The sequence below is a fragment of the Neofelis nebulosa genome, chromosome X (genome assembly GCF_028018385.1).
Source record: "Neofelis nebulosa isolate mNeoNeb1 chromosome X, mNeoNeb1.pri, whole genome shotgun sequence".
In the NCBI taxonomy this organism is placed as follows: Eukaryota; Metazoa; Chordata; class Mammalia; order Carnivora; family Felidae; genus Neofelis; species Neofelis nebulosa.
Genome location: NC_080800.1, coordinates 52,461,942 through 52,489,869, shown reverse-complemented (window position 1 = coordinate 52,489,869; position 27,928 = coordinate 52,461,942). Strand labels below are relative to the sequence as shown.

Genomic DNA, 27,928 nt, shown 5'->3' with positions numbered 1-27,928 from the left:
ATGTATAAAAGACTTAATTGTATGACCCCAAACCTTAAAACTTATAGAAGAAAACACAGGGAAAAAGCTTCTTGGCATTGATCTTAGCAATGATTGTTTGGATATGAAGCACAGGCAACAAAGCAAAATTGTGTCATAATAAAGTGCTTTTACACTGCAAAGGAAACAGAATGAAAAGGCAACCTAAAGCATCAAAAATATTTGCATATTATATATATATATATATATATATATATATATATATATAAATTATATATAAGAGGTTAATTTCCAAAACATATAGGGATATACTACAACTCAATAGGAAAATATGAAATAACTTAATTTTATTTTTTTTTTATTTATTTATTTTTTTAATATATGAAATTTACTGTCAAATTGGTTTCCATACAACACCCAGTGCTCATCCCAAAAGGTGCCCTCCTCAATACCCATCACCCACCCTGCCCTCCCTCCCGCCCCCCATCAACCCTCAGTTTGTTCTCAGTTTTTAACAGTCTCTTATGCTTTGGCTCTCTCCCACTCTAACCTCTTTTTTTTTTTTTCCCTTCCCCTCCCCCATGAGTTTCTGTTACGTTTCTCAGGATCCACATAAGAGTGAAACCATATGGTATCTGTCTTTCTCTGTATGGCTTATTTCACTTAGCATCACACTCTCCAGTTCCATCCACGTTGCTACAAAAGGCCATATTTCATTTTTTCTCATTGCCACGTAGTATTCCATTGTGTATATAAACCACAATTTCTTTATCCATTCATCAGTTGATGGACATTTAGGCTCTTTCCATAATTTGGCTATTGTTGAGAGTGCTGCTATAAACATTGGGGTACAAGTGCCCCAATGCATCAGTACTCCTGTATCCCTTGGATAAATTCCTAGCAGTGCTATTGCTGGGTCATAGGGTAGGTCTATTTTTAATTTTTTGAGGAACCTCCACACTGCTTTCCAAAGCGGCTGCACCAATTTGCATTCCCACCAACAGTGCAAGAGGGTTCCCGTCTCTCCACATCCTCTCCAGCATCTATAGTCTCCTGATTTCTTCATTTTGGCCACTCTGACTGGCGTGAGGTGGTATCTGAGTGTGGTTTTGATTTGTATTTCCCTGATGAGGAGCGACGTTGAACATCTTTTCATGTGCCTGTTGGCCATCCGGATGTCTTCTTTAGAGAAGTGTCTATTCATGTTTTCTGCCCATTTCTTCACTGGGTTATTTGTTTTTCGGGTGTGGAGTTTGATGAGCTCTTTATAGATTTTGGATACTAGCCCTTTGTCCGATGTGACATTTGCAAATATCTTTTCCCATTCCGTTGGTTGCCTTTTAGTTTTGTTGGTTGTTTCCTTTGCTGTGCAGAAGCTTTTTATCTTCATAAGGTCCCAGTAATTCACTTTTGCTTTTAATTCCCTTGCCTTTGGGGATGTGCCGAGTAAGAGATTGCTACGGCTGAGGTCAGAGAGGTCTTTTCCTGCTTTCTCCTCTAAGGTTTTGATGGTTTCCTGTCTCACATTCAGGTCCTTTATCCATTTTGAGTTTATTTTTGTGAATGGTGTGAGAAAGTGGTCTAGTTTCAACCTTCTGCATGTTGCTGTCCAGTTCTCCCAGCACCATTTGTTAAAGAGACTGTCTGGGGCACCTGGGTGGCTCAGTTGGTTAAGCGTCCGACTTCAGCTCAGGTCACGATCTCACAGTCTGTGAGTTCGAGCCCCGTGTCAGGCTCTGTGCTGACAGCTCAGAGCCTGAAGCCTGCTTCAGATTCTGGGTCTCCCTCTCTCTCTGCCCCTTCCCTGCTCATGCTCTGTCTCTCTCTGTCTCAAAAATAAAAAAAAAAAAAAAAAAAAAAAGAGACTGTCTTTTTTCCATTGGATGTTCTTTCCTGCTTTGTCAAAAATGAGTTGGCCATACGTTTGTGGGTCTAGTTCTGGGGTTTCTATTCGATTCCATTGGTGTATGTGTCTGTTTTTATGCCAATACCATGCTGTCTTGATGATGACAGCTTTGTAGTAGAGGCTAAAGTCTGGGATTGTGATGCCTCCTGCTTTGGTCTTCTTCTTCAAAATTACTTTGGCTATTCGGGGCCTTTTGTGGTTCCATATGAATTTTAGGATTGCTTGTTCTAGTTTCAAGAGGAATGCTGGTGCAATTTTGATTGGGATTGCATTGAATGTGTAGATAGCTTTGGGTAGTATTGACATTTTGACAATATTTATTCTTCCAATCCATGAGCAGGGAATGTCTTTCCATTTCTTTATATCTTCTTCAATTACCTGCATAAGCTTTCTATAGTTTTCAGCATACAGATCTTTTACATCTTTGGTTAGATTTATTCCTAGGTATTTTATGCTTCTTGGTGCAATTGTGAATGGGATCAGTTTCTTTATTTGTCTTTCTGTTGCTTCATTGTTAGTGTATAAGAATGCAACTGATTTCTGTACATTGATTTTGTATCCTGCAATTTTGCTGAATTCATGTATCAGTTCTAGCAGACTTTTGGTGGAGTCTATCGGATTTTCCATGTATAATATCATGTCATCTGGGAAAAGCGAAAGCTTGACTTCATCTTTGCCAATTTGGATGCCTTTGATTTCCTTTTGTTGTCTGATTGCTGATGCTAGAACTTCCAGCACTATATTAAACAACAGCGGTGAGAGTGGGCATCCCTGTCGTGTTCCTGATCTCAGGGAAAAAGCTCTCAGTTTTTCCCCATTGAGGATGATGTTAGCTGTGGGCTTTTCATAAATGGCTTTGATGATCTTTAAGTATGTTCCTTCTATCCCGACTTTCTCAAGGGTTTTTATTAAGAAAGGGTGCTGGATTTTGTCAAAGGCCTTTTCTGCATCGATTGACAGGATCATATGGTTCTTCTCCTTTTTTTTGTTAATGTGATGTATCACGTTGATCAATTTGCGAATGTTGAACCAGCCCTGCATCCCAGGAATGAATCCCACTTGATCATGGTGAATAATTCTTTTTATATGCTGTTGAATTCGATTTGCTAGTATCTTATTGAGAATTTTTGCATCCATATTCATCAGGGATATTGGCCTGTAGTTCTCTTTTTTTACTGGGTCTCTGTCTGGTTTAGGAATCAAAGTAATACTGGCTTCATAGAATGAGTCTGGAAGTTTTCCTTCCCTTTCTATTTCTTGGAATAGCTTGAGAAGGATAGGTATTATCTCTGCTTTAAACGTCTGGTAGAACTCCCCTGGGAAGCCATCTGGTCCTGGACTCTTATTTGTTGGGAGATTTTTGATAACCGATTCAATTTCTTCGCTGGTTATGGGTCTGTTCAAGCTTTCTATTTCCTCCTGATTGAGTTTTGGAAGAGTGTGGGTGTTTAGGAATTTGTCCATTTCTTCCAGGTTGTCCAATTTGTTGGCATATAATTTTTCATAGTATTCCCTGATAATTGTTGTATCTCTGAGGGATTGGTTGTAATAATTCCATTTTCATTCATGATTTTATCTATTTGGGTCATCTCCCTTTTCTTTTTGAGAAGCCTGGCTAGAGGTTTGTCAATTTTGTTTATTTTTTCAAAAAACCAACTCTTGGTTTTGTTGATCTGCTCTACAGTTTTTTTAGATTCTATATTGTTTATTTCTGCTCTGATCTTTATGATTTCTCTTCTTCTGCTGGGTTTAGGCTGCCTTTGCTGTTCTGCTTCTATTTCCTTTAGGTGTGCTGTTAGATTTTGTATTTGGGATTTTTCTTGTTTCTTGAGATAGGCCTGGATTGCAATGTATTTTCCTCTCAGGACTGCCTTCATTGCGTCCCAAAGCGTTTGGATTGTTGTATTTTCATTTTCGTTTGTTTCCATATATTTTTTAATTTCTTCTCTAATTGCCTGGTTGACCCACTCATTCGTTAGTAGGGTGTTCTTTAACCTTCATGCTTTTGGAGGTTTTCCAGACTTTTTCCTGTGGTTGATTTCAAGCTTCATAGCATTGTGGTCTGAAAGTATGCATGGTATAATTTCAATTCTTGTAAACTTATGAAGGGCTGTTTTGTGACCCAGTATATGATCTATCTTGGAGAATGTTCCATGTGCACTCGAGAAGAAAGTATATTCTGTTGCTTTGGGATGCAGAGTTCTAAATAGATCTGTCAAGTCCATCTGATCCAATGTATCATTCAGGGCCCTTGTTTCTTTATTGACTGTGTGTCTAGATGATCTATCCATTTCTGTAAGTGGGGTGTTAAAGTCCCCTGCAATGACCACATTCTTATCAATAAGGTTGCTTATGTTTATGAGTAACTGTTTTATATATCTGGGGGCTCCGGTATTTGGCACATAGACATTTATAATTGTTAGCTCTTCCTGATGGATAGACCCTGTAATTATTATATAATGCCCTTCTTCATCTCTTGTTACAGCCTTTAATTTAAAGTCTAGTTTGTCTGATATAAGTATGGCTACTCCAGCTTTCTTTTGGCTTCCAGTAGCATGATAAATAGTTCTCCATCCCCTCACTCTCAATCTAAAGGTGTCCTCAGATCTAAAATGAGTCTCTTGTAGACAGCAAATAGATGGGTCTTGTTTTTTTATCCATTCTGATACCCTATGTCTTTTGGTTGGTGCATTTAATCCATTTACATTCAGTGTTATTATAGAAAGATACGGGTTTAGAGTCATTGTGATGTCTGTATGTTTTATGCTTGTAGTGATGTCTCTGGTACTTTGTCTCACAGGATCCCCCTTAGGATCTCTTGTAGGGCTGGTTTAGTGGTGACCAATTCCTTCAGTTTTTGTTTGTTTGGGAAGACCTTTATCTCTCCTTCTATTCTAAATGACAGACTTGCTGGATAAAGGATTCTCGGCTGCATATTTTTTCTGTTTAGCACACTGAAGATATCGTGCCAAGCCTTTCTGGCCTGCCAAGTTTCAAAGGAGAGATCAGTTACGAGTCTTATAGGTCTCCCTTTATATGTGAGGGCATGTTTATCCCTTGCTGCTTTCAGAATTTTCTCTTTATCCTTGTATTTTGCCAGTTTCACTATGATATGTCGTGCAGAAGATCGATTCAAGTTACGTCTGAAGGGAGTTCTCTGTGCCTGTTGGATTTCAATGCCTTTTTCCTTCCCCAGTTCAGGGAAGTTCTCAGCTATAATTTCTTCAAGTACCCCTTCAGCACCTTTCCCTCTCTCTTCCTCCTCTGGGATACCAATTATGCGTATATTATTTCTTTTTAGTGTATCACTTAGTTCTCTAATTTTCCCCTCATACTCCTGGATTTTTTTATCTCTCTTTCTTTCAGCTTCCTCTTTCTCCATAACTTTATCTTCTAGTTCACCTATTCTCTCCTCTGCCTCTTCAATCCGAGCCGTCGTGGTTTCCATTTTGTTTTGCATTTCGTTTAAAGCGTTTTTCAGCTCCTCGTGACTGTTCCTTAGTCCCTTGATCTCTGTAGCAAGAGATTCTCTGCTGTCCTGTATACTGTTTTCAAGCCCAGCGATTAATTTTATGACTATTATTCTAAATTCACTTTCTGTTATATTATTTAAATCCTTTTTGATCAGTTCATTAGCTGTTGTTATTTCCTGGAGATTCTTCTGAGGGGAATTCTTCCGTTTGGTCATTTTGGATAGTCCCTGGAGCGGTGAGGACCTGCAGGGCACTTCCCCTGTGCTGTGATGTATAACTGGAGTTGGTGGGCGGGGCCGCAGTCCGACCTGATGTCTGCCCCCAGCCCACCACTGGGGCCACAGTCAGACTGGTGTGTGCCTTCTCATCCCCTCTCCTAGGGTCGGGATTCACTGTGGGGTGGCGTGGCCCGTCTGGGCTATTTGCACACTGCCAGGCTTGTGGTGCTGGGGAGCTGGCATATTAGCTGGGGTGGGTAGGCAAGTTGCACGGGGGCGGGAGGGGCAGGCTTAGCTCGCTTCTCCTTAGGTGATCCACTTCAGGAGGGGCCCTGTGGCAGTGGGAGGGAGTCAGATCCACTGCTGGAGGTTTGGCTCCGCAGAAGCACAGAGTTGGGTGTTTGCGCGGAGCGAGCAAGTTCCCTGGCAGGAACTGGTTCTCTTTGGGATTTTGGTGGGGGGATGGGCGGGGGAGATGGCGCTGGCGAGCGCCTTTGTTCCCCGCCAAGCTGAGCTCTGCCGTCCGGGGGCTCAGCAGCTCTCCCTCCCTTTGTCCTCCAGCCTTCCCGCTTTCTGAGCAGAGCTGTTAACTTATGACCTCCCAGACGCTAAGTCGCGCTTGCTGTCGGAACACAGTCCGTCCGGCCCCTCCGCTTTTGCCAGCCCGACTCGGGGGCTCTGCTTGGCCGGCGAGCCGCCCCTCCGCCCCGGCTCCCTCCCGCCAGTCCGTGGAGCGCGCACCGCCTCGCCGCCCTTCCTACCCTCTTCCGTGGGCCTCTCGTCTGCGCTTGGCTCCGGAGACTCCGTTCTGCTAATCCTCTGGGGGTTTTCTGGGTTCTTTAGGCAGGTGTAGGTGGAATCTAAGTGATCAGCAGGACGCGCGGTGAGCCCACCGTCCTCCTACGCCGCCATCTTCCGGAACTCCCAAATAACTTAATTTTAAAAATAGGCAAAGAAGGAGTGCCTGCGTGGCTCAGTCGGTTAAGCATATAACTTCTGCTTAGATCATAATCTCACAGTTTGTGAGTTCGAGCCCTGCGTCGGGCTCTGTGCTGACAGCTCAGAGCCTGGAGCCTGCTTTGGATTCTGTGTCTCCCTCTCTCTCTGCCTCTCCCCTCCTTGCATTCTGTCTCTCTGTCTCCCAAAAATAAATAAACATTAAAAATTGTTTAAATGGACAAAGGACTTGAATAGACATTTCTATTATTTCATTACTTTTTTGCCATTTGATTTTTTCTTCCATTTGAAACTTTACAAAAATTTTCTGTTTTAATATCTTATATTTTGACTCATTATTTCCTTGTCTTTGTTTTTGCTTTTGGTTGTGAAATATTTTTCTACTTTATGCCATAGTTTATTCACCCCTTCTTCATTTACCATCATATTAACTCATATTCTCACTTTTTTTGCCTCTCTATACTGTTAAAACCATTTTTGTAGCTGAATATTTGTTCAAGCTTCTCACCATTTATTTATCAAGACTTTTGATATATCTTGCCAAAATTACTATTTCAGAAAAGTTGTACTATTTTATACATTTGAGAAAGGTCTGTGTTTCTTGTAACAAAGTCATGTATTTTTATATTATAGGCTTTGAAATTTCTGAAAACCAGAAGAGGCAGGCTGCAATGACTGTGAGAAAAGTCCCTAAACAAAAAGGTAAATCTGCTTTTACCCCACCAGCTCTACTTTCTTTGTGAGAGTGTGAAGCCATAAACTATGTGATTGCAAATCCCCAGGCTTTTTTCCATGTGAAAGTTAATTTGGGATGGTGGGGGAGTGTCTGGGTTTCCAGGTGTTCCTGATAATGTAGCAAATGGTCTTAAAGGCATAAGGCTTAGGAATAAATAGTGTAAGGTAGTTATGTCCAAAGATAGTTAATTGGGTACAGGAAAAAATAAAATTTGTTTCCTTTTATTTTTATGTAAGTAAAAGAAAGAAACTAAACTTCACTCACAAATTAGAGACTGATGAACAATAGTAACTGTGTAAATTTTATTAATAAGTACAAATATATTTGGAATATATATACAATTTTCTTTAATTTGTTTGGGGGCATTTGCTAAATCAGGAGTGTTAAATCAGAATGGAGAACTTCAAACTGGACCAAGACAGAAGATTCAGATATTAATTTTCTTTACCTGAACCATAAAGTACTTAAAAAAGGAAAATACCTTGAGAATCAATTTGAATATGAAATGAAGCTTTCTCATTTTCATGAACTAGACAAAATTAAAATGCTTAGTTGAACAAAAGGAAGTAACTATCCTTTATTTTATTTATGACCCTATTCATTACCAGTTATTTTATACAAGTTCTTTAATTTCATCTTTATGGTACTTCTGAAAAGGTAGGCATTATTAGCCTCATTTTCCAGATTAGGAAACAAGATCTTTGGGATAAAGTGATTGTGAACTTAACTCATCTTGATTCCAAGTCCACTGTTCTTCCGTCTCCATCTTGGGGGGTCTGCTGATTCTCTATGCTGGGAAAGAACAGCTCACATTTTGTCTCAGCTCAATTACTGACAGCTGCTTCTATTACTGACAGCCACTGTCATTTTCCCCCGGGGTAGGTGATCTTAATGAGACCTCACTTTCCCCAGCCCCTTCTGCTTTCTCAGTAGACTCTTTGGTTTAGAATGAATCACCCTACAAAATTACTAGGTTCAAGTTGCCTGAAATTCCAGCAGCCAAGTAGAGCTCCCTTAATTATTCCCAAATGAAGCTCCTTTTCACTGAGGAGGTTGAGTGCTTATGAATATCTGATTTCCAATTAAACAGTGCACCTAGTTGGGGCCCCTCTGACTAGACATGACTTCCTTTTAACTGCTTATTGCTTCTTGCCCTTGGGAGGCACTCACTGGCTTCTTCCCTCATCATGGAAATATGATTATCTTTAGGTAGGAAATTAAAGGCAATCACTCTTAACCACTTGGGAGTAAAAACATGAAAGTGTTAGAAAGCTATCTGAAGTTAGGTCAGTATAGATATGATCTGTATGAGTAGGGAAACACTGTGAGAGAATGCACCCCTTCCTTACAGATATAAGCAGAAAAGAACCCCAGCCAGTTGGGGAGTCCTCAGGCTACAAAGAAGCTACTTTTTGTCCTGCCTGTTTCCTGGAGGCTCTTAAACCCTGAGATTTTCTCACTATGATTCCCTCCACTGTTCTCACCACACTGACCTTCATGATGGGATAATACCCCTTTACCTCAGGGCAGGTTCCCTCAGTCTAGCGAATACAGGCTGCTCTTTTCACTATGAACTCTTAAAGCAAAGGAGTTCCCATAAAGCAACAAGCCAGAAAACAGTCCTGCTCACTCATACCAAGTCTTGGTGTCAGGTTCCTTTTCCACCCTCTCTAGTCACAAGGCTATTCTTTCAGGTTCTCTCTTATTCCCCAATATCTAAACACTGATTCAGCAATTCTAGTTTTCAAAGAAACTCAGTTTCAAACTTTCCAGAATTCCTACGAATCTCCATTATTTCTATTTCTAGTTTTCAAGACTCTCCTAGTCCAGGACTGTGATGATCGATATATTTTGAGACTCGAGGGAACTGCATATGTGGAAGCAATTGTCAAACTTAGGAATTTAATAGTTATATTATATACATGGAAAGAGTAAGAAGGGAATTCTTTAGGACACCCATAAAAGCCAGTTTCTTTAACCCTTCCAATGACCCTTTCCTGGAAGTGATGGGAGCACTGTTAGTAATAATTCTCTAATGCAGATATATTGAATAAGGTAATTATTCTAGTGTCCCTTTCCACCCCCACCTATAATTCCATGGTACCTTATTAACTCAGTCTACTGCTCTGTAGTGGGGGAAGCCTGGCTGTAAGATAAGCAAAGAGGACAGAGCCTAGCTCCAAGGAAAGCCTTTTTTACTTTTATATATCGTCTTGATTTTAAGAATTGATACATAACTTCTTGGAATTTGAATACTAATTCTTAGTCTATCAACCTATTTCAGTCTGTCATCATAGAACTCCCTAGGGCCATTAGCATAGCTCCCATCTCCGAGGCTGTAGGACCAGCTCAAAATCAAATGAATATCCTAAAATAACTAAAATAATCTTGAAAAAGAAGAGTAAATTTAATCAGTCTATCCTGATTTTAACACTAATTATATAGCTACAATAACCAAGACAGCGTGGTATTGGCAGAAGGATAGGCATATTATATCAATGAAACAGAATAGAGAAACCAGAAATAGACCTACATAAATATGCCCAAGTAATTTTTGACAAAGATTCAAAAGAAGTTTAGTGGAGGAAGGACAATGTTTTCAACAAATGCTACTTTACTCATAGACCAAAAATTAAAAAAAAAAACCAACTCAACATAAACTTACACACTATAAAAATGAACTCAAAATGGATAATGAACTTATATTTAAAGCTACAAAACTTTTTAAAAAGGAGAAATTCTTCAGTATATAGGGCTAGGCAAAGAAGTTCTTAGACTTGAAACCAAAAGCTGGAACCACAAAATTAAAAATTGATATACTGTGCCTCATCAAAATAGAAATTTTTGCTCTCTAAAAGATCACATGAAGAGGATAAAAAGGCAAGCTACAGAGTAGGAAAAAATACAAGCCATGTATCTGAAAAAACACTAATAACTAGAATATACAAAGAACTCTCAAAACTCAACACTATAAAACTACACACTTCAATTAGAAAATAGGCAAAAGACAGATATTTTACTGAAGAGAAAGTAGAGATTGCTAAATGGTATAGCCACTCTGGAAAATAGTATGGTGGTTTCTTAAAACACAAAACGTACAATTACCATATAACCTAGCAGTTACATTCCTGGACATTTTTCCCAGAGAAATGAAAATTTACTTTCATATAAAAACCTCTAAACAAATGTTTATAGCAGCTTTGTTCATAATAGCCCAAAATGGAAACAACCCAGCTATCTTGCAGTAGGTGAGTAAGCAAACTATGGTATACCTATACCATGAAATATTACTTCTTAGTAAAAAAGAGCCAACTATTGGTACATGCAACAACTTGGGTGAATCTCCAAGGAATTATGCTGAGAAAAGCCAATCCTCAAACGTTATATATGGTATGACTCCATTTATATAACATTCTTGAAATGATATCATTTAGTAATGGGAAGCAGATTATTGGTTGCCAAAGATTAAGGAGGGGGTGAGTCACAGGAGAGAAGAGTGGTTATGGAAGAGTAATGATAGTGTTTTTGTGATGACAGAAATGTTCTATCTCTTGGCTGTGTCCCATAACAATGTTAAAATCGTGGTTGTAATATTGTACTAGAGTTTTATAAAATGTTATCATTGGAGAAACTGAGTAAAGGGTACAAAGTGTATCTCTGTATCGTTTCTTACAACTGCATGTAAATATGCAGTACTCTCAAAATAAAAAAAAAAAAGTTTAAATGAGAAATTAAAATGAACACTTCCCAAACTTTCCCCCTAATATTTTCATATCATTTGTTGGCACTCAGTACCTTCGTATTTCTGACACTTACCACCTTTGAAAATTGCCTCTTAGAGGACATCACCAAAATAGCAGAATAGCTTTCAACTGTCTTCCCCCTGAAGAATATTGATTTTGACAGTCACCCACAGATAAGTGTGCTTTTGTGAAAGTTCAAAATCCAGCAGAAAAGTTCCAGATCACCCATAGAGAAAAATATCCATGATTAGATGCATAGAAAAAAAGGGCCAGTCAATAAAGACTAGAGGAAATGAATGCCTTTTCAAATTCCACAACAGCAACTCAATACTACAAGGGACATGAAAAATCAGGGAAACATGACATAACCAAAGGAATACAGTTTTATAGAAACTGACCCCCAAAGACATGGAGATATGCAATTTTTCCAATAAACATTTCAAAATAGTTGTTTCAAGGAAATTTAGTGAGCCACATGAAAGCACAGAAAGTTCAAAAAAATCAGGAAAACAATACACAAGACAAGAAATTTAACAAAGAGTAGAAATCATAAAAAATAACCAAACAAAAATTATAGAGCTGAAGAATACAATTAATGAAACAAATGCAATAGAGAACATCAAAAACAGATTTGATCAAGCAGAAGAAAGTATTTGTGAAGTCAAAAACAGGTCATTTGAAATTATCAAAGAAAGCCTATGTGAATTATGGGATAAAATTAAGATAAGCAATCTATACAATATTGGAGAACCAGAAGAAGAAAAGAGAAAGAAAGGGGAAGAAAACTTATTTAAAGAAATAATGGCTGAGAAACTTCCAATTCTGGATAAGTATTTAAATATTCAGCTTCATGAGGCTCATTGTTTGCTAAACAATGTCAACCCAAATGATATTCTTCAAGATACATTATAATAAAACTGTCTAAAGTCAAAAACAAAGAGAAAAGATTAAAAGCAGCAAGATAAAATCTTCATATACAAGGGAAGACACATAAGGCTATTAGGAGATTTCTCAGCAGGAACCTAGCAGACCAGGAGAGAGTGGGATGCTATATTCAGAGTTCTGAAAGAAGAAAACTTTTAACCAAGAATACTATACCCAGGAAAGTTGTCCGTTAGAAATGCAGGAGAAAGAAAGACTTTCCCAGAGAGAGAGAGAGAGAGAGAGAGAGAGAGAGAGATTGAGAGAAAGTCCATCACCTCTAGATTTGTCTTACAAGAAATGCTGAAAGGAGTTTTTCAAACTGAAGGTAAAAGATGATAATCAGTAACATGAAAACATATGAAAATATAAACACACAGGTAAAGCAAGTATATATCTAATTCAGAATACTCTAATATGGTGGTGTATTAATTATATCTATAAAGGATAATGTATAAAAAGGTTAAAATAACTAAGGTACAATAATTTATTAATGGATAACAATAACAAATGTAAATTGTGACATCAAAAACATAATATGTGGAGTTGGAGAGTAAAAAGGTAGAGTTTGTTTTTTATGTGTCCTAAGTTAATTTGTTACCAGTATAAAATAGATTATTTTAACTATAAGATATCTATGTCAGCTTCATTGTAACCACAAAGAACATACCTACAGTAGATACACACAAAAAAAAAAGGTGAATCGAAGCATACAAGTTTGGAAAACCATCAATTCATAAAGGAAAATAGCAAGAGAAGAAGAAAAGAACAAAATAACTATAAAACAGAAATAATTAATAAGATGACAATAGTAAATCCCTACCATCTCGATAATTACTTTCAATGTGAATGGATTAGATTCCCTTATCAACATGCATAAATGGATAAATATATCCATTTATATGATGGATGGATACATCCATGGGTATGGAATGGATAAAAATATAAGACACAACTATACACTGCCTACAGAAGTCTAAGTTCATCTTTAAGGATACATATAGCCTCAAAGTTAAGGGATGGTAAACAGGTATTTTATGAATGTGGAAGCCAAACTAAAGCAAAGATAGCTATACTTATATAAATCAAAACTGTCACAAGAGACAAAAAATGTCGCTATATAGTCATAAGGGGTAATTCATCAAGATATATATGCACCCAAAACATAAATATGTAAATTGTAAATATATATGTTCTCATTATGAAACAAATACTTACAGATCGGAAGGAAGAAACAAACAATATAATAATAGTAACAATTAATAGATCACCTAGACAAAAATTGTTTAAGAAAACATTGGACTGGAAATATATTTAGACTAAGTTGACCTAAAAGACATATAAAGAACATGCCATCCAATAGCAGCAGAATTCACATTTTTCTCAAGCACAAATGGAACATGCTCTAGAGTAGTATGTGTTAGGTTACAAAACGAGTCTTAGAAAATTTAAGAAGACTGAAATCATATCAAGTGTCTTTCCCAACCACAGTGGTATGAATCTAAAAATCCGTAACAGGAGGAAAACTGGAAAGTTCACATATATGTGGAATTTACACAACACACTTCTGAATAACCAATGAGTCAAAGAAGAAATCAAAAGGGAAATAAAAAAAATATCTTGAGTAAATGAAAATGAAAATCCAACATACCAAAAGTTACGGGATGTAGCAAAATCTGTTTTAGGAGGGAGGTTTATAGCCATAATGCTTACACAAAGAAAAAAAATTCAAATAAACAACCTAACTTTACACTTCAAGAACAAGCAAAAGAAGAAAAATAAGCCCAACGTTAACAGAAAAAAAGGAAATACCAAAGATCAGAGGAGAAATAGAGACCAGAAAAACAATGGAAAAGTTCAATGAAATTAAGAGCTATTTTTTGAAAAGATAAACAAAATTGACAAATTTTTTTTTTTTCAAAATTGACAAATTTTGGCTAGACTAAAGGAGGGAGAAAACTCAAATAAATAGAATCAGAAATTAAACATATTACAAATAATACCACAGAAATATAATCATGAGAATAATGTGAACAATATACACCAAAAACTTGGATGACCTAGAAGAAATGAATAATTTCTAAAAAAAACATACAATGTACTAAGATTGAATCATGAAGAAATAGAAATATGAATGTACCAAAAATGAATAAGAAGATTGAATTAGTAATAAAAAAAAAACCTCCCAACAAAGAAAAGCCCAAGAATAGATGGTTTTACTGGTGAATTGTACCAAGTATTTAAAGAATCAATGCCAATCCTTCTCAAGCTCTTCCAAAAAGTTGAAGAGATGAGAATACTTGCAAACTCATTTTATGAGACCAGCATTAACACCAATACTAAATCCAGATAAGAACACTTCATGAAAAGAAAACCACAGGACATTATTCCTGATGCAAAATTTCTTAACAAAATACTAGCTAACAAAATTCAACAGCACATTAAAAGGATCATATCATACACCATCATCAAGTGAGATTCATTACTGAGATGCAAGGATGGTTTAACATATGCAAATAAAAAATGTAATACACCACATTAATAGAAAGATAAAAAATCATACAATCATCTCAATAGATTCTAAAAAAGCATTTGACAAAATTCAACATCCTTTCATGATAAAAACTCTCAACAGATTATGTATAGAAGAAATGTACCTCAATATAATAAAGGCAATACATGGCAGATCCACAGCTAACATCATACTTAATGGTGAAAATTTGAAAGCTATTCTTCTAATATAAGAAACAACATGATAGCACCCAATCTCATCACCTCTATGCAATATAGTACTAGAAGTCTTAAGCAAAGAGCATTCAGGTAAGAAAAAGAAGGAAACAGTATCTGAATCAGAGAGGAAGTAAAATTGATTGACTATGACAAGATTTTATATATTTAAGAGCATCTATAAAACATCCACAACTAACACCATGCTTACTGATGAGAGACTGATGTCTTTCCCCCAAATCAGGAACAAGGCAAGGATGTCCAGTCTCATTACCTCTATTCGATATTGTTCTGGAGTTTCTGGCCAAGGCAATTAGGCAAGAGACAGAGACAAAAGGCATTCAGTTTGGAAATAGCAAAATCCCACAGATAATCCAATTTAAAAAGGGGCAAAAGACCTGAATAGATATTTTTACCAAAGAAAATATTCAAATGGCCAACAAGTACATGAAAAAGTGCTCAGCATCACTTATCATCAGGAAATGCAAATAAGTACAATGAGATATCACTTCACACCCGTTAGAATAGCTAATAAAAGATAAGCAATAACTGGTATTGACAAGGATATGGAGAGAAGGGGACCCTTGTATACTGTAGGAATGTAAGCTGGTACAGCCAGTATGGAAAACAGTATGGAGGTTCTTCACAAAGTTAAAAATAGAACTACCATATAATATAGTAATTCCAGTTTGGAGTACATATCTAAAGGAAATGAAATCACTATCTCAAAGAAATACCTGCTCCCTACGTTTTTTGCAGCATTATTCAACAATAGCCAAGACATGGGAACAACTTAAATGTCCTTTGGCAGACAAATCGGTAAAATAAATGTGGATAAAGCATACACACACACACACACACACACACACACACACAGAGTAAATCCTGCCTTTTGCCACATCATGGGTGAACCTGGAAGGTATTATGATAAGTGAAATAATTCATAGACAAATACTGTATTAGCTCACTTATATGTGGAATGCAATAAAATAAACCATAGAAACAGAGAACAGATTGGTGGTTGCCAGATGCAGGAGATGTGGGATGGGGGAAATGGGTAAAGGTAGTTAAAGGGTACAAGCTTATAAAATAAGTTCTGTATAGCATGGTCACTAAGTTAATAATACTGTATTGTAAATTTGAAAGTTTAAGAGAATAGATCTTAAAACTTCTCATCAAAAGGAAAAAAATATGTAACTAGGCAAGGTGACAGATGTTAAGTAACCTTTATGTGGTTATCATTTTGCAGTATATACATACATCAAATCATTATATTGTACACCTTAATCTTATACAACGTAATATGTCTATTATATCTCAATAATACTGATGGAAAAAAAGAAATACAAAATATGAGCAGACCAATAATGACTAAGTATATTGAATTAGTAATAAAAAACCTCCCAAAAAGAAAAGCCTAGGACCAGATGGTTTCACTGGGGAATTCTGTGGAACATGCACCAGTCCTTCTTAAACTTTTCCAAAATCTTGAAAGGAGTACTTCCAGACTCATTTTATGAGTCCAGGATTACACTAACACTAATGCCAGATAAAGACAATAGAAGACAATACAGGCCAATATTTCTGATAAATATATATGTAAAAATTATCAATAAAATGCTAGCAAACCAAGTTCAACAGCACATTAAAGGATTGTACACCTCTTCTAGTGGGATTTATCTCTAGGAAGCAGGGATCATTCAACATACGCAAATCAATAAATGTGATTCACCACGCTAACAGAGAGTAAGATAAAATCAAATATCATCTGTATAGATGCAGTTACAGCATCTGACAAAATTCAAAATACTTTCATGATAAAGATTCTCAATAAATTTGGTATATAAGGAACATACTCCAACATAATCAATGCCTTATATGACAAGCTTACCACAATTAATAAGCATGCTCAATGGCGAATGGTTGAAAGCTTGTCCCTCTAATATCAGGAACAAGACAAGGATACCAACTCTCACCACTTCTATTCAACATACTGCTGGAAGTCCTATACAGAGCAATCAGGCAAGAAAAATAAATGAAAGGAAGAAGTAAATTTTTCTCTGTTTGCAGATGACATGATTTTATACATATCTAAATATATTTTAAATATCTAAAGATATTTTAAATATCTAAAGTCTCCTAAGAAATTTAGAATACTAGAATAATAATGGAATTCAGTAATGTTTCAGGATAAAAAATACATGTATAAAAATCATTTTTGTTTCTGTTAAAATGAATATTCAAAAGAGAAATTAATGAAACAATCCCATTTTCAACACACAAAATGAGATAAAGTACTTAGGAATATATTTAACTTAAGAGGTTAAAAATCTGTACATTTATAAAATTGGACATATATAAAAGAAATTTGGACATTTATAAAAGAAACTGAAAAAGACATAAATAAATGGAATGATATTCTGTGTTCATGGATTATAATAGTTAATATTTTGAAATTGCCCCTACTACCCAAGGCCATCTATAGATTTATTGTAATCCCTATCTCAGATTTCATGGCATTTTTCACAGAGGTAAATAGAGCAATTCTAAAATTCATATGGAACCACAGAAGATCCTGAATAACCAAAGCAATCCTGAGAAAGAAGAACAAAGCTGCTGGCATCATGCTTTTTGATTTTAAACTTTATCCCAAAGCTATAGTAATCAAAACAATCTGGTACTGGCATAAAATCTGACATATAGTCTAATGGAAAAGAAACAAGGGCCCAATTATAAACCCATAGTCAACTAATATTTATCAGGAGGCCAGGAATACTCAATGGAAAAAGGATAGCCTCTTCTATAAAAAGTATTGGGGAAATTGGATATTTACATGCAAGACAATGTATTAGACCCCTATCTTAAACTATTCACAAAAATTAACTCAAAATGGATTAAAGACTTAAGTATAAGACTCAACACCATAAAAAAGTCCTAGAAGAAAATGTAGAGAAAATACTCCTTGACATGGTTTTGGCAACAAGGTTTTGAACATGACACCAAAAGCATAAACAACAGAATAAAAAAAAGTGAGGCTACATCAAACAAAAACCTTCTGCACAACAGAAGAAACAATCAACAAAATGAAAGGGCAACCTACAGAATAAGAGAAAATATTTGCAAAGTACATATTTGATAAGAGATTACTATGCAAGATATATGAGCAACACATACAACTCAACTAAAAAAATAGTTCAATTAAAAATGGGCAAAGGATGTAAATAGACATATTCCCAAAGAAGATATTTAAATGCCCATGTAAATGTTCTACAGGTATAAGAAAGGATGTTCAACATAATTAGTAATCAGAAGAATGTGAATCAAAAGCATGAGTTTTTGTATTTGTTAGAGTGGCTGTTATAAAAAAAAAAACAACAAGATATAACAAGTGCTGGTGAGGATGTGGAGAAAAAGGGAATGGGCACTGACGGTAGGAATGCAAATTGGTAAGCTACTGTAAAAACAGTACGGAGGGTCCTTAAAAATTGCAAATAGAGCTGTGTGTATGGGAAGAAAATGAAATCAGGATCTCAAAGAGATGTCTACACCCTCATGTTCATTGCAGCATTATTCACAATAGCCAGGACAGCAAGCAACCTGCATGTCCTTCAGCAGATGAATAGATAAAATAAATGTGGTATATATAATGGGATATTATTCAGCCATAGAAAGAAGGAAATCCTGTCATTTATGGAAACATGGATGGACTTTGAGGGCATTATACTATGTGAAATAAGCAAAACAAAAATACAAATACTATATGATCTCACTTATATTAGAATCTAAAAAAGGGAATTTATAGAAATAGAAAGTAGATTGGTGGTTGCCAGGGCTGGGATTGTAGGACCTATCAACATGTTGGTCAAAGGGCACAAACTTTAGTTACAAGATGAAGAGGTTCTGGGGATATAATGTACAGGATGGTGACTGCAGTTAATATCTTATTGTGTACTTGGGAGTTGCTAAGAGTTCTTAAATGCTCACACCACACAAAAAAGGTAATTTTGTTAGGTGATGGATATACTAACTTTATTGTGGTAATCATTTTGCAATATATATGTATATCAAATTATCATATTGCACAACTTAAACTTACAGACTGTTATATTTCAATTATATATCAATAAATATGGGAAACAAAAGTAAGAACCAAAACAAAGCTTTTAGAAAGAACTGATCCCTTCCCACTTAAGTGCCAAAGGCTGGTGATGGCTCAATATAACACTACTTCTAGTGTAATGGGATCAAGTCATCAAACAAAGGCAAACAAATAAGCTGTAATGTTGAAATTACAGACATTGGCCAGCAGATGAGGAACTTTTTTGGGAGCAGCAGAAAGATCTTCATTGAATTCTGAAATCATATGCTGTATGCTCCAGCCTATTATGTTCTGAATATAGGTTAGGATTAAACTTTCAGTTTAGCCTCCCACTCCCACCTGTATCGTCTATTCATGTGGATTTTGTTTTGATGGTTGCAAACACTTCTATGAAAGTTGCAATCGCTGAAGTGTTCCCTTTGAAAGGTTACAAATATATTCCAATCTTCCTTGTATTCCATGAATCATGTCTTCTTTGCTTTCTCCCATCTACCAATGTCACTTCCATATTAAATATGATTTCAGCATTCTCAACCTGGTGTAGAATACTGGATCACTTGTACCTTGGCTTTTAGAAAACCATTTATCCACCAAAAACCTGCTTTGAAGTCAATAGTTCTTAACAGGTTCTTTTGACACTTTGGGGGAGTTGAGGAGGGAGGAAACGAAAGACCTTTGAAGTTAAATGGAAATTGTTGGGTGATTTGCAAGAACAGTCCTGTGTAACAGTCTCTTAAAAAGAGGTTGAGCGGGAAAGAGCCAAACCATAAGAGACCCTTAAAAACTGAGAATAAACTGAGGGTTGATGGGGGGTGGGAGGGAGGGAAGGGTGGGTGATGGGCATTGAGGAAGGCACCTGTTGGAATGAGCACTGGGTGTTGTATGGAAACCAACCTGACAATAAATTTCATATTAAAAAATAATAAATAAATAAATAAATAAATAAATAGAGCTTGAACTGACAAATCAAAGAATGTGAACTCTGTCCCTCACTTTATGACCTTGAGTGTGACATTTCACCCCAGGTCTCAGTGTCGTCATCCGTAAAATGGATAGTGGCAACACCACAAACTTCTCAATGATACCTGAGTAGATGGGAAAGCATGTGTTGTTGTTGCAGTAGTCACACCATTCCAAAATCTGTTAAGGAATGTAATTCTTGCCTTGGAGATTTTCTTTTTAAATTTTTTTAACATTTTATTTGCTTTTGAGAGACAGAGAGACAGAGCATGAGTGGAAGTGCAAAGAGTGATGGAGACTGAATCTGAAGCAGGCTCCAGGCTCTGAGATGTCAGCACAGAGCCCAACATGGGGCTCAAACCCACAAACTGTGAGATCATGACCTGAGCCGATGTTGGAAGCTCAACTGACTGAGCCATCCAGGCGCCCCGTATTCTTGCCTTGGAGATTTTCAATTCTAATTCATGCTCTCTAAAATTGACTACCTTGAATTTTCCTTCCAAAGTGGCCACTGGGTCATTTGAGAAACCCCTTGCTACTTAACTTATACCATTTCCCTTTGATCTCCCCTCTACTCTAGGTGTCAACTCTGCCCGCTCAGTTCCTCCTTCCTACCCACCACCGCAGGACCCGTTAAACCAGGGCCAGTACCTGGTTCCCGACGGCATCGCTCAGTCGCAGGTCTTTGAGTTCACCGAACCCAAGCGCAGCCAGTCACCATTCTGGCAAAACTTCAGCAGGTTAACCCCCTTCAAAAAATAATACCTACAGGGAGGCAGATAATTTTAAAATAAAGTAAATAAAATTATATTTATAGATGGACATTTTTTTGGAGAAGCACTGTTGAAATTTATATATATATAAATATATATATGCTTATATATATTTATATATATAGAGACATATATATACACACAGACCCTTGACTATACACATAAACACACACACACACACACACACACACACACACACACACACACAGAAGGACCAAAAAACATTTTCTGTTGTTTTGGGGAAGTGAAATCTGTAGTTGGTAGGAAGAGGTACCAATGACTTCCAAATATGTGATCCCTTCTTAAAAGTTTTCTGTTCTTACCTTGTCCCCATACCCTTTATTTTCAGAAAATAGTATTTCTATGTGTTCCTCTTCTTGTTGAGATAATCTCTTTGCTCCCCTGTGAGTGATTCATTGACTTGTCATTATTACCATAGATGTGTTTGTATTGCCTTTTTTCTTTCCTGATGATACTGATACTGATGACTTTTGAATTTAATTTGATGTGATAGAGTTTGGGAGTTTAAATTTCTTTTTTTTCCTTTTACTATTCAATGGGTAAAGGGAAGATTCACCTTTCTCTTCTCCCTCAGCTGATCATCTGTGAATGTTTCTGCAGCCTGGCAGTTGCCCCAGACAGCCTTTTCCCTGCATCATCTGTCCTCATTCGTGCCAGTCTAGACATGCTCTGTTGTGCTCTGTGACATAACTGCTTGATATTTCTCTTGCTTTCACTGTGTTTTAGGTGTTGTAGAGGGATCAAAACCAAACAGAATCAAGGGAGAGTCAGAGAATAATAATGCTGGAGAGGACTTCTGTTCAGGGAACATTCTGCATTTGGGCTCTTCTCTAGCACTGGTATTTCCATGTTGTAGCACTGCTGGGTCATGACGGTTTTGTATCTGGGGTTTAGTTTGAGCCAATTATTCTCTTTTTCAAGCTGCTTTGGTTATGCTGTTCCTTGTAGGCCTCTCCCTCCCCTAAGCTAAAAGATTTGAATTTGAAGAAATGAGGCTGAGACTCTGCTTCCTGGGGAGAAGGATTCAATTGCCTCCAGCACCAAGTGGGCTTAAAGTTGGGGTTCCCCACTGCAATCATTTCAGGGGACTGGTAATCCCTACTTCCATTTTCAGATAGTTTAGGCAGCATTTATAGGAGTCTATGAAGGGGTCAAGACAGAGCCCATCTGACCAAGATCATCAGCTGCCTTCAAATTATTGACCTGGACAGGATACAAAATTGACCTTAAACTCTTGAAGGAAAGAACAGGGATGGGTGTGGAAAGAGACAGCCTCAGCCCCAGATATGTACCTGCAGTTCCTACCACTCAGGTTTTGTGAGACTTCCCCTGTTGTTAACTGACTGCATGGACAATCTTCCATGATTCTTTCCTTCCCCTCTCCCTATAGTCCTTGTTTCTCCTGTTCTGGCACAGGAGAATTGCTGCTATTAGCATAAAGAACTCCTGTGACTCTAAGTAGGCCCTGTTTCCAATATTCTCTCATCCCAGGACATTGGAAGCAAGTAAGTGAAGAGCCCAGGGGACTCTTCCCTGTGGAGAAAAGATCTGAGGTAGAGACACTACCCTCAGGCTTATTTTAGGCAGGCTTTATACTTGGGCAAATCTAACTTCTCCCACTAAGGGGCAGGCTCCCTATGGGTGCAGGAGTGCCTGTTCCTCCTCCCCACATAGCCCTTCAGGTGAATAGACCTTGAACAGCAAGGGAATGAAGTACAAAGAAGTGAGAATGGGCCCTGCTATGGAGAACCACTTAAGGGTGGAATCTGGAAATTGTGAGTCTGTTCTGAAGTCTATGGGAGAAAACTTCATCATGAAAGGACCTCAGCTTACTAAGCAGCAGCTATGGCTGCATGAAGTCCTCAGCATAGCTGACTTGATTGCCACTCTATGCCTCCTGACACAGACCAGGCCCTGCCCAGGCTGGGAGTTTTTCCTCTGTGGGAATCAAATTACAAGCTGTTTATGCTTCCATTCCACCACATTCAAATCAGACTTGTGGGGTAAGCCAAGGGTAAACCTGAGCTGCGCAGAGGGCTGGGGCTCGGGACTGGCCATGACTGCTCAGCAAATGACTCAGCTACTTAAGCCCCCTTGGCAAGGAAACTGGTATCCAGCACCTAAGCTAAAATGACCTCCCTGGAAAACAGCATGTATTTCAATGGCTGTGTAGGCCTCCCTTGAGTATACATCCTTTTCCTACTTTCCATTTTTCTCCACTAGGCTTAACTGTGACATTTCTCCAGGGGCTAGGAGCAAACCAAGAGGAGATGCTTGGCCAAGTCCCTGGGCCTACAACATCTCTTAGCCAAGACCCCTTACCCTCCCTCCATGCCCTTCTCCCCTGAGCCTGTTTCAGAGCTCCAGGATCAGGGGTATTACCCCTTGCCACCCACCTTTCATCTACCCAAACCACTGGCCTCACCAAATGCCAATAACTAGTGAAAACAATGAAACATCAGTTTACCATTGGTTGGAGTGTTCCCCCAGCCTATGGTAGCAAAGCAGACCAGTGATCAACAGCCCCAAGTAGAGCCCTATTACTTGAGATCAAGGCCCAGGTCTATTCTGTGTCCCCACAGCAGTGCTATCCCCAGGAACTCTGTAAATCTCCTCTATGTGTGCATGGCCCCCGAGCTCCCCTTTCCTCAATTCAATGAGGCCTGGATTTGCTCTTCAAAAGGCTTTGCTAGTGTGTTCTATGGGCCCTGCTGTGGGATGGTCCTAACACAGAAATCCAACTCCTCTTTCTCTCTCCCTCTCTGCTCTTCTCTCTATGTGTATAACTCTAATGGATTTATCAAGGACAGCAACAAGAGAGTTCTAACAATTCTAGTGTGAAGCCAAATAGTGATCTTTTAGTGCTTTGGGGCTGGGGTGGGCTGGGGTGGATAGATGGGTAACAGTGATTTTGATTACCCCTGCTGCTCTGCATTTGCCAGTTTATTATTTTGTTTATTCTGACTGTTTGACCCTGTCAAACAAGTGTCAAAGTAGTGTGTTTAAAAAAATGTTTAACAACAAAAATATGATGTTGTAATGACACAAAGCCTTATGAAAATATATATGGAGTTCAATAAAAGAAGTAAAAAGACACTTCCAGGCACAGCTTTCTTGCCATTGTGTGTGTGTGTGTGTGTGTGTGTGTGTGACTAATTGCAAAATAAAGGGAGTTTCCTGATTGGGGGCAGTTTATTCCAACCTAGTCTTGGCCTGCCAACCATGCTATTCCATTGTCAGGCATCTCATGGGCTGTTTATGAACTTCCATGTACTTTCTAGAAGAGTGGACCATAAGAACCAAGTTTGATCCTGTAACCAGGGACACTTCAAGTATCTTTATAGCTGGGACTGTCCTTCATGTCACCTGTCCCTTTAATAAGACTTGAGGACCCATTCCTGACCCCATTCTTTTTTCTTGCAGCTACAAGTCCAGTACCTGCCCTGGGCACTCACATGAGCTTAAAAGCTGCTTTTTGGACCCACTCAGAGGCCATATCATATTCTGGTTCTTTCTCCTCAGAAGTGGACACATTCCTTAACCATTACCCAAAGTGGGTGGAGTGACCTTACAGATATTTCATCATAGTGTTGCCTGCAAGTAGATGCTCCTTGCTGCCTACAAAGCCTCCATGTGGTGTCTTAACCTGCCCATCAGAGATGCAATAGTGGGTTTGTTCTGGCAGTGCCTCACCTGCCTGCTTCCAGAGTGACTAAACACCCTAATAAAGTGCTTATTTACTAAAAGGGACCAGGTAATTTTTCCAAGCTACAGAGTTAGGAGGAGGAGCAGGTGTGGTACCTCTGGGTCAGGGTGTGAGCCCTGTGTATCTAGGTCTAAGGGATGCCCTTAATCCCAGATTCAGAGAAAGTAATTATTAAAATACATCCTTCAGTAAACTACTCTTTCTCCATTTCTTGGCTTTCTCTTAATTTAACCTCTTTCCCTTTCCCATGGGTTCTGACATCTGTTTTATCACACTCAGAAACCTCAGTTCTCAGCAGTTCCTTCTCTGTCTTGCTAATTGTCAGCCTCATCAGCTTCCAAAGGTGAATCTCAATTACCCCCTGCAGAGCAAGAGGACTGTAGTCTCAGTACTCCATACCTTCTGAGGGTTCTATAATGGAGAGTTTGGAGACAAATTCTTGGGGTCTTACACTCTGAGGTGCAGCTGATTCTCTCCTAAGGTACCTAAAATCAAACACGTCTCATCAAAAGAATAGCTCTAGTACTTACAAGTTTATTTGCTAAGAGCATTTATCCACTTGCTGCTCTGTTTTGTTACAAAACACCCTATATCCATTGATTAAAGTGCAACTTGACTAATTAACTTTCCAATTTGCCTTTTTTAATGTTTATTTTGAGAGGGAGAGAGAGCATAAGCATGAACATGTGAGTTGGGGAGGGACAGAGAGAGAGGGTGAGAGAGAATCCCAAGAAGGCTCCACACTATCAGTGCAGAACCTGATGCAGGGCTCGATGTCACAAACCATGAAATCATGACCTGAGCCAAAATCAACAGTCATACACTTTACTGATTGAGGCACCCAGGCGCCCACAATTTGTCTTTCTAAGTTTCTCCCCTTGACTAGGTATAGAAGGGACATTAGATTTAAAGTATATTTAGGAGGCTTTCAAAAGAGGAAGGCCTTAGCTCATCCCAAGATCATTGTATCAAGGATGATGGCTGCTTATTCTACTTTCCTCAGGATCTCCTGGGAGGCTCAGAGGTAGAGAGATCTGTGGTGTGCCCAGGTAGGCAGAACTAGAATGGAGAGGGGAAACTCTTCCCAGCTTCCAGGAAAGTCCTCTTCCTAGAACAAGTCATCCCTGACCTATGTGTATATAGGGTCTGATGTAGGAGGCCAATGACTTCTTTAATAAGACAATTTATCCATTTTTAATGACATTACCATATCTAGGGTCTCATGTAATCCTCTTGACAACCATTTGGCAATGGGGTTATTAGCCACATTCACACAGGAGAGGGCTCATTTGAAGTGACTAGTCAAGGTTACCAAACTTGTGAGTATTCATCACTTAAACCCCACCCCCATTCAAACTGATCTAAGTTCAGAGATGCTTGCTCTCATGGGGCTGCATGGGTTGGGGAATGGCTGGAAGCAAAAATATGAAATGAGGTGATATTAACGTGTGAATGAGTATAATTCCTTGTACTCTCCTTGAGAGCCCTCTTAAGTTTTCTAATATAGGCCTCCAACATGTGATTGCAGTCGTACGTCCTTTTGTCTCTTAGTACTGATAGCAAGTGAGTGAAGGACTGAAGCCTCTGATTACTTCAGTGTTTCAGCCACTGAGGCCACCACTGTGCTGCTTGGCCCACTTAGTTTTGGCCCCTTTGGGATTTTCTTAGTCATGCTGACCTGCTCACTACTGGCATCCAGAAGCTTCTAAGATATGGGGCTGATGAAGTAGATCTTGTTTGCCCAGGTTTTTCCCTGCCAGGACCAAGATAGCAAAGTGAGACTTCTTGGCATAAGTCTTAAGTCCACTACATGCAGGACAACAGTTTGGCCTGGCCATAGGTAGATTAAATCAGCTGGTTTTGCAACACAGTTGAAGAGAGACATTTGGCAGTAACATTCATGTCCCCTGGAAGCATACTATTCTTGTTTAATCTCCTCAATTTCTGTCTTGGGCTGTGTCTTCCTTCTCCAGGAGTGTCACAGGGACACTGTTTTCTCATATAGTTGAGAAAGGGGTAGGGGGAAGATGGTACGTGGGCATACAGTAGACCTGTGTTTTTCAGAAACCTCTATTATTTCTAGTTAGCTCACCAATAGGTTATTTAAGCCAGATTCCTAGATGATGCTATGTCCATCTCCACAACAGTCATGCTTCTTCACAGATCTGTCAACCAGATGAATGAGATTCAACCCACATATCCTGAGTATGTACTCTGGGCCAGACATTGTAGGGATACCAAGATGACTAAAATAAAGTTTCTATCTATGGTCACTCAGAACATATAAGAATGGATCATAACAGGGATGGATGGGGGCCTGGAGGTACTCAGAGAATGGAGAGGTTAATTCTGATTGAGTAAATCTTTGTAAACAGTAAGGATAAGTTTGGTTGTGCTGAAGGAACAGATATTCCCCAAATCTCAATGGCTTAATCAACAAGAGTTTATTTCTTCCCATGCAAATCTTTCTGTAGGTCCCAATAACTCTCCAAATCAGCTATCTGCCATGTGATAGTACATGGTCTGGGGTGCTTCTGCCTTGCTATACCTCCATCTTTTTTTTTTTTTTTTGATGGAAATGTTCTTTTTTTTATTATGAAATTTATTGTCAAATTGGTTTCCATACAACACCCAGTATCATCCCAACAGGTGCCCTCCTCAATACCCATCACCCACCCACCCCTCCCTCCCACCCGCCATAAACCCTCAGTTTGTTCTCAAAAGACTGCTATACCTCCATCTTAACACATACTTCTGTAATCATCACTGCTGGAGAAAGAGCCTTAGAGTGTTTCCTACTTACACTTAAATTCTCTATCCCTGCTTTCAGTCACAGTCCAAAGGGCCAGAATTGATCACATGGTTTCATCCCACTTCAAGGGAACAGGAAACTGTAAATGTCCTACGGGTTCAGAAGGGAAGGAGAACTAGATATGGATGAACATTAGAAACCTCTACCAAAGAAAGAAGGGTTTGAACGGCCTCAGAAGACAGGGAAAATTCTACCATGTTGCGAAGGTTAGAGCAACTGAGAGGTTAGGGGGAAAGGTACACATAAGATCATCCTTCCTTCTGACACCAATTACAAGTCCAGGGATTCCCAAGACCACTCTTAGGTTTGATAATTCACTAGAAAGACTCACAGAACTGTTATAGCCATGGTTTATGAAACCTATATAGTGCAGATTAAAATCAGTTAATGAAAGAAACCAGAGAAGAGTCCAAGAAAGAACCATATGGAGAGCTTCAGTTGTCCTTTCCCTGTGGACTTGGAACAGTGTTACTTATTTAGCATCAATATATGACAATTTGCATTGAGTATTGCTGGGAAGAGAAATTCACTCAAGCTTCTAGAGATTTTATTGGGGCTCCATCACTGTCCCTGTAGCTGATCCCAGTCTCCAGTCTCCTCAGAAAGTGGGCTGATGTCAGGTAAACCAGAAAACCACCCTAAATCACATCTTTGGTGTGGCCAAAAATGCCACCCTAAATCACATTGTTAGACTGTCAGGTGACCAGAGGCTTCCAGGCAAACAAAAACATTCTTATCAGAGACAACATTCCAAGTGCTTAAATATTACCTCCCAGAAGCTGAGAGTAAAGGCAGGATCTCTCTTTGGGCAAGATTAAAGTCTTTACACACATGTGGAAAATTCATGGAGCAGAGTTTGGAAAAAGGAATAGATACAGAGTATTTTGAGTGAAGATA

General features: G+C 38.4%; 1 protein-coding gene across 7 annotated transcripts in view; it reads left to right on the top strand.

Annotated features, from left to right (window-relative positions):
- Nucleotides 1–23,609, top strand: part of ARHGEF9 (Cdc42 guanine nucleotide exchange factor 9) — a 205,743-nt gene extending 182,134 nt beyond the window's left edge. For all 7 annotated transcript variants that reach the window (XM_058712278.1, XM_058712280.1, XM_058712274.1 and 4 more), the window contains 2 exons: nucleotides 7,167–7,235; nucleotides 20,300–23,609. In XM_058712278.1, coding sequence (XP_058568261.1) covers nucleotides 7,167–7,235; nucleotides 20,300–20,481 — 251 coding nt within the window. In that variant the 3' untranslated portion in view covers nucleotides 20,482–23,609. The remainder of the gene's footprint in view (nucleotides 1–7,166; nucleotides 7,236–20,299) is intronic.
- The last annotated feature ends 4,319 nt before the right edge of the window (nucleotides 23,610–27,928 follow it).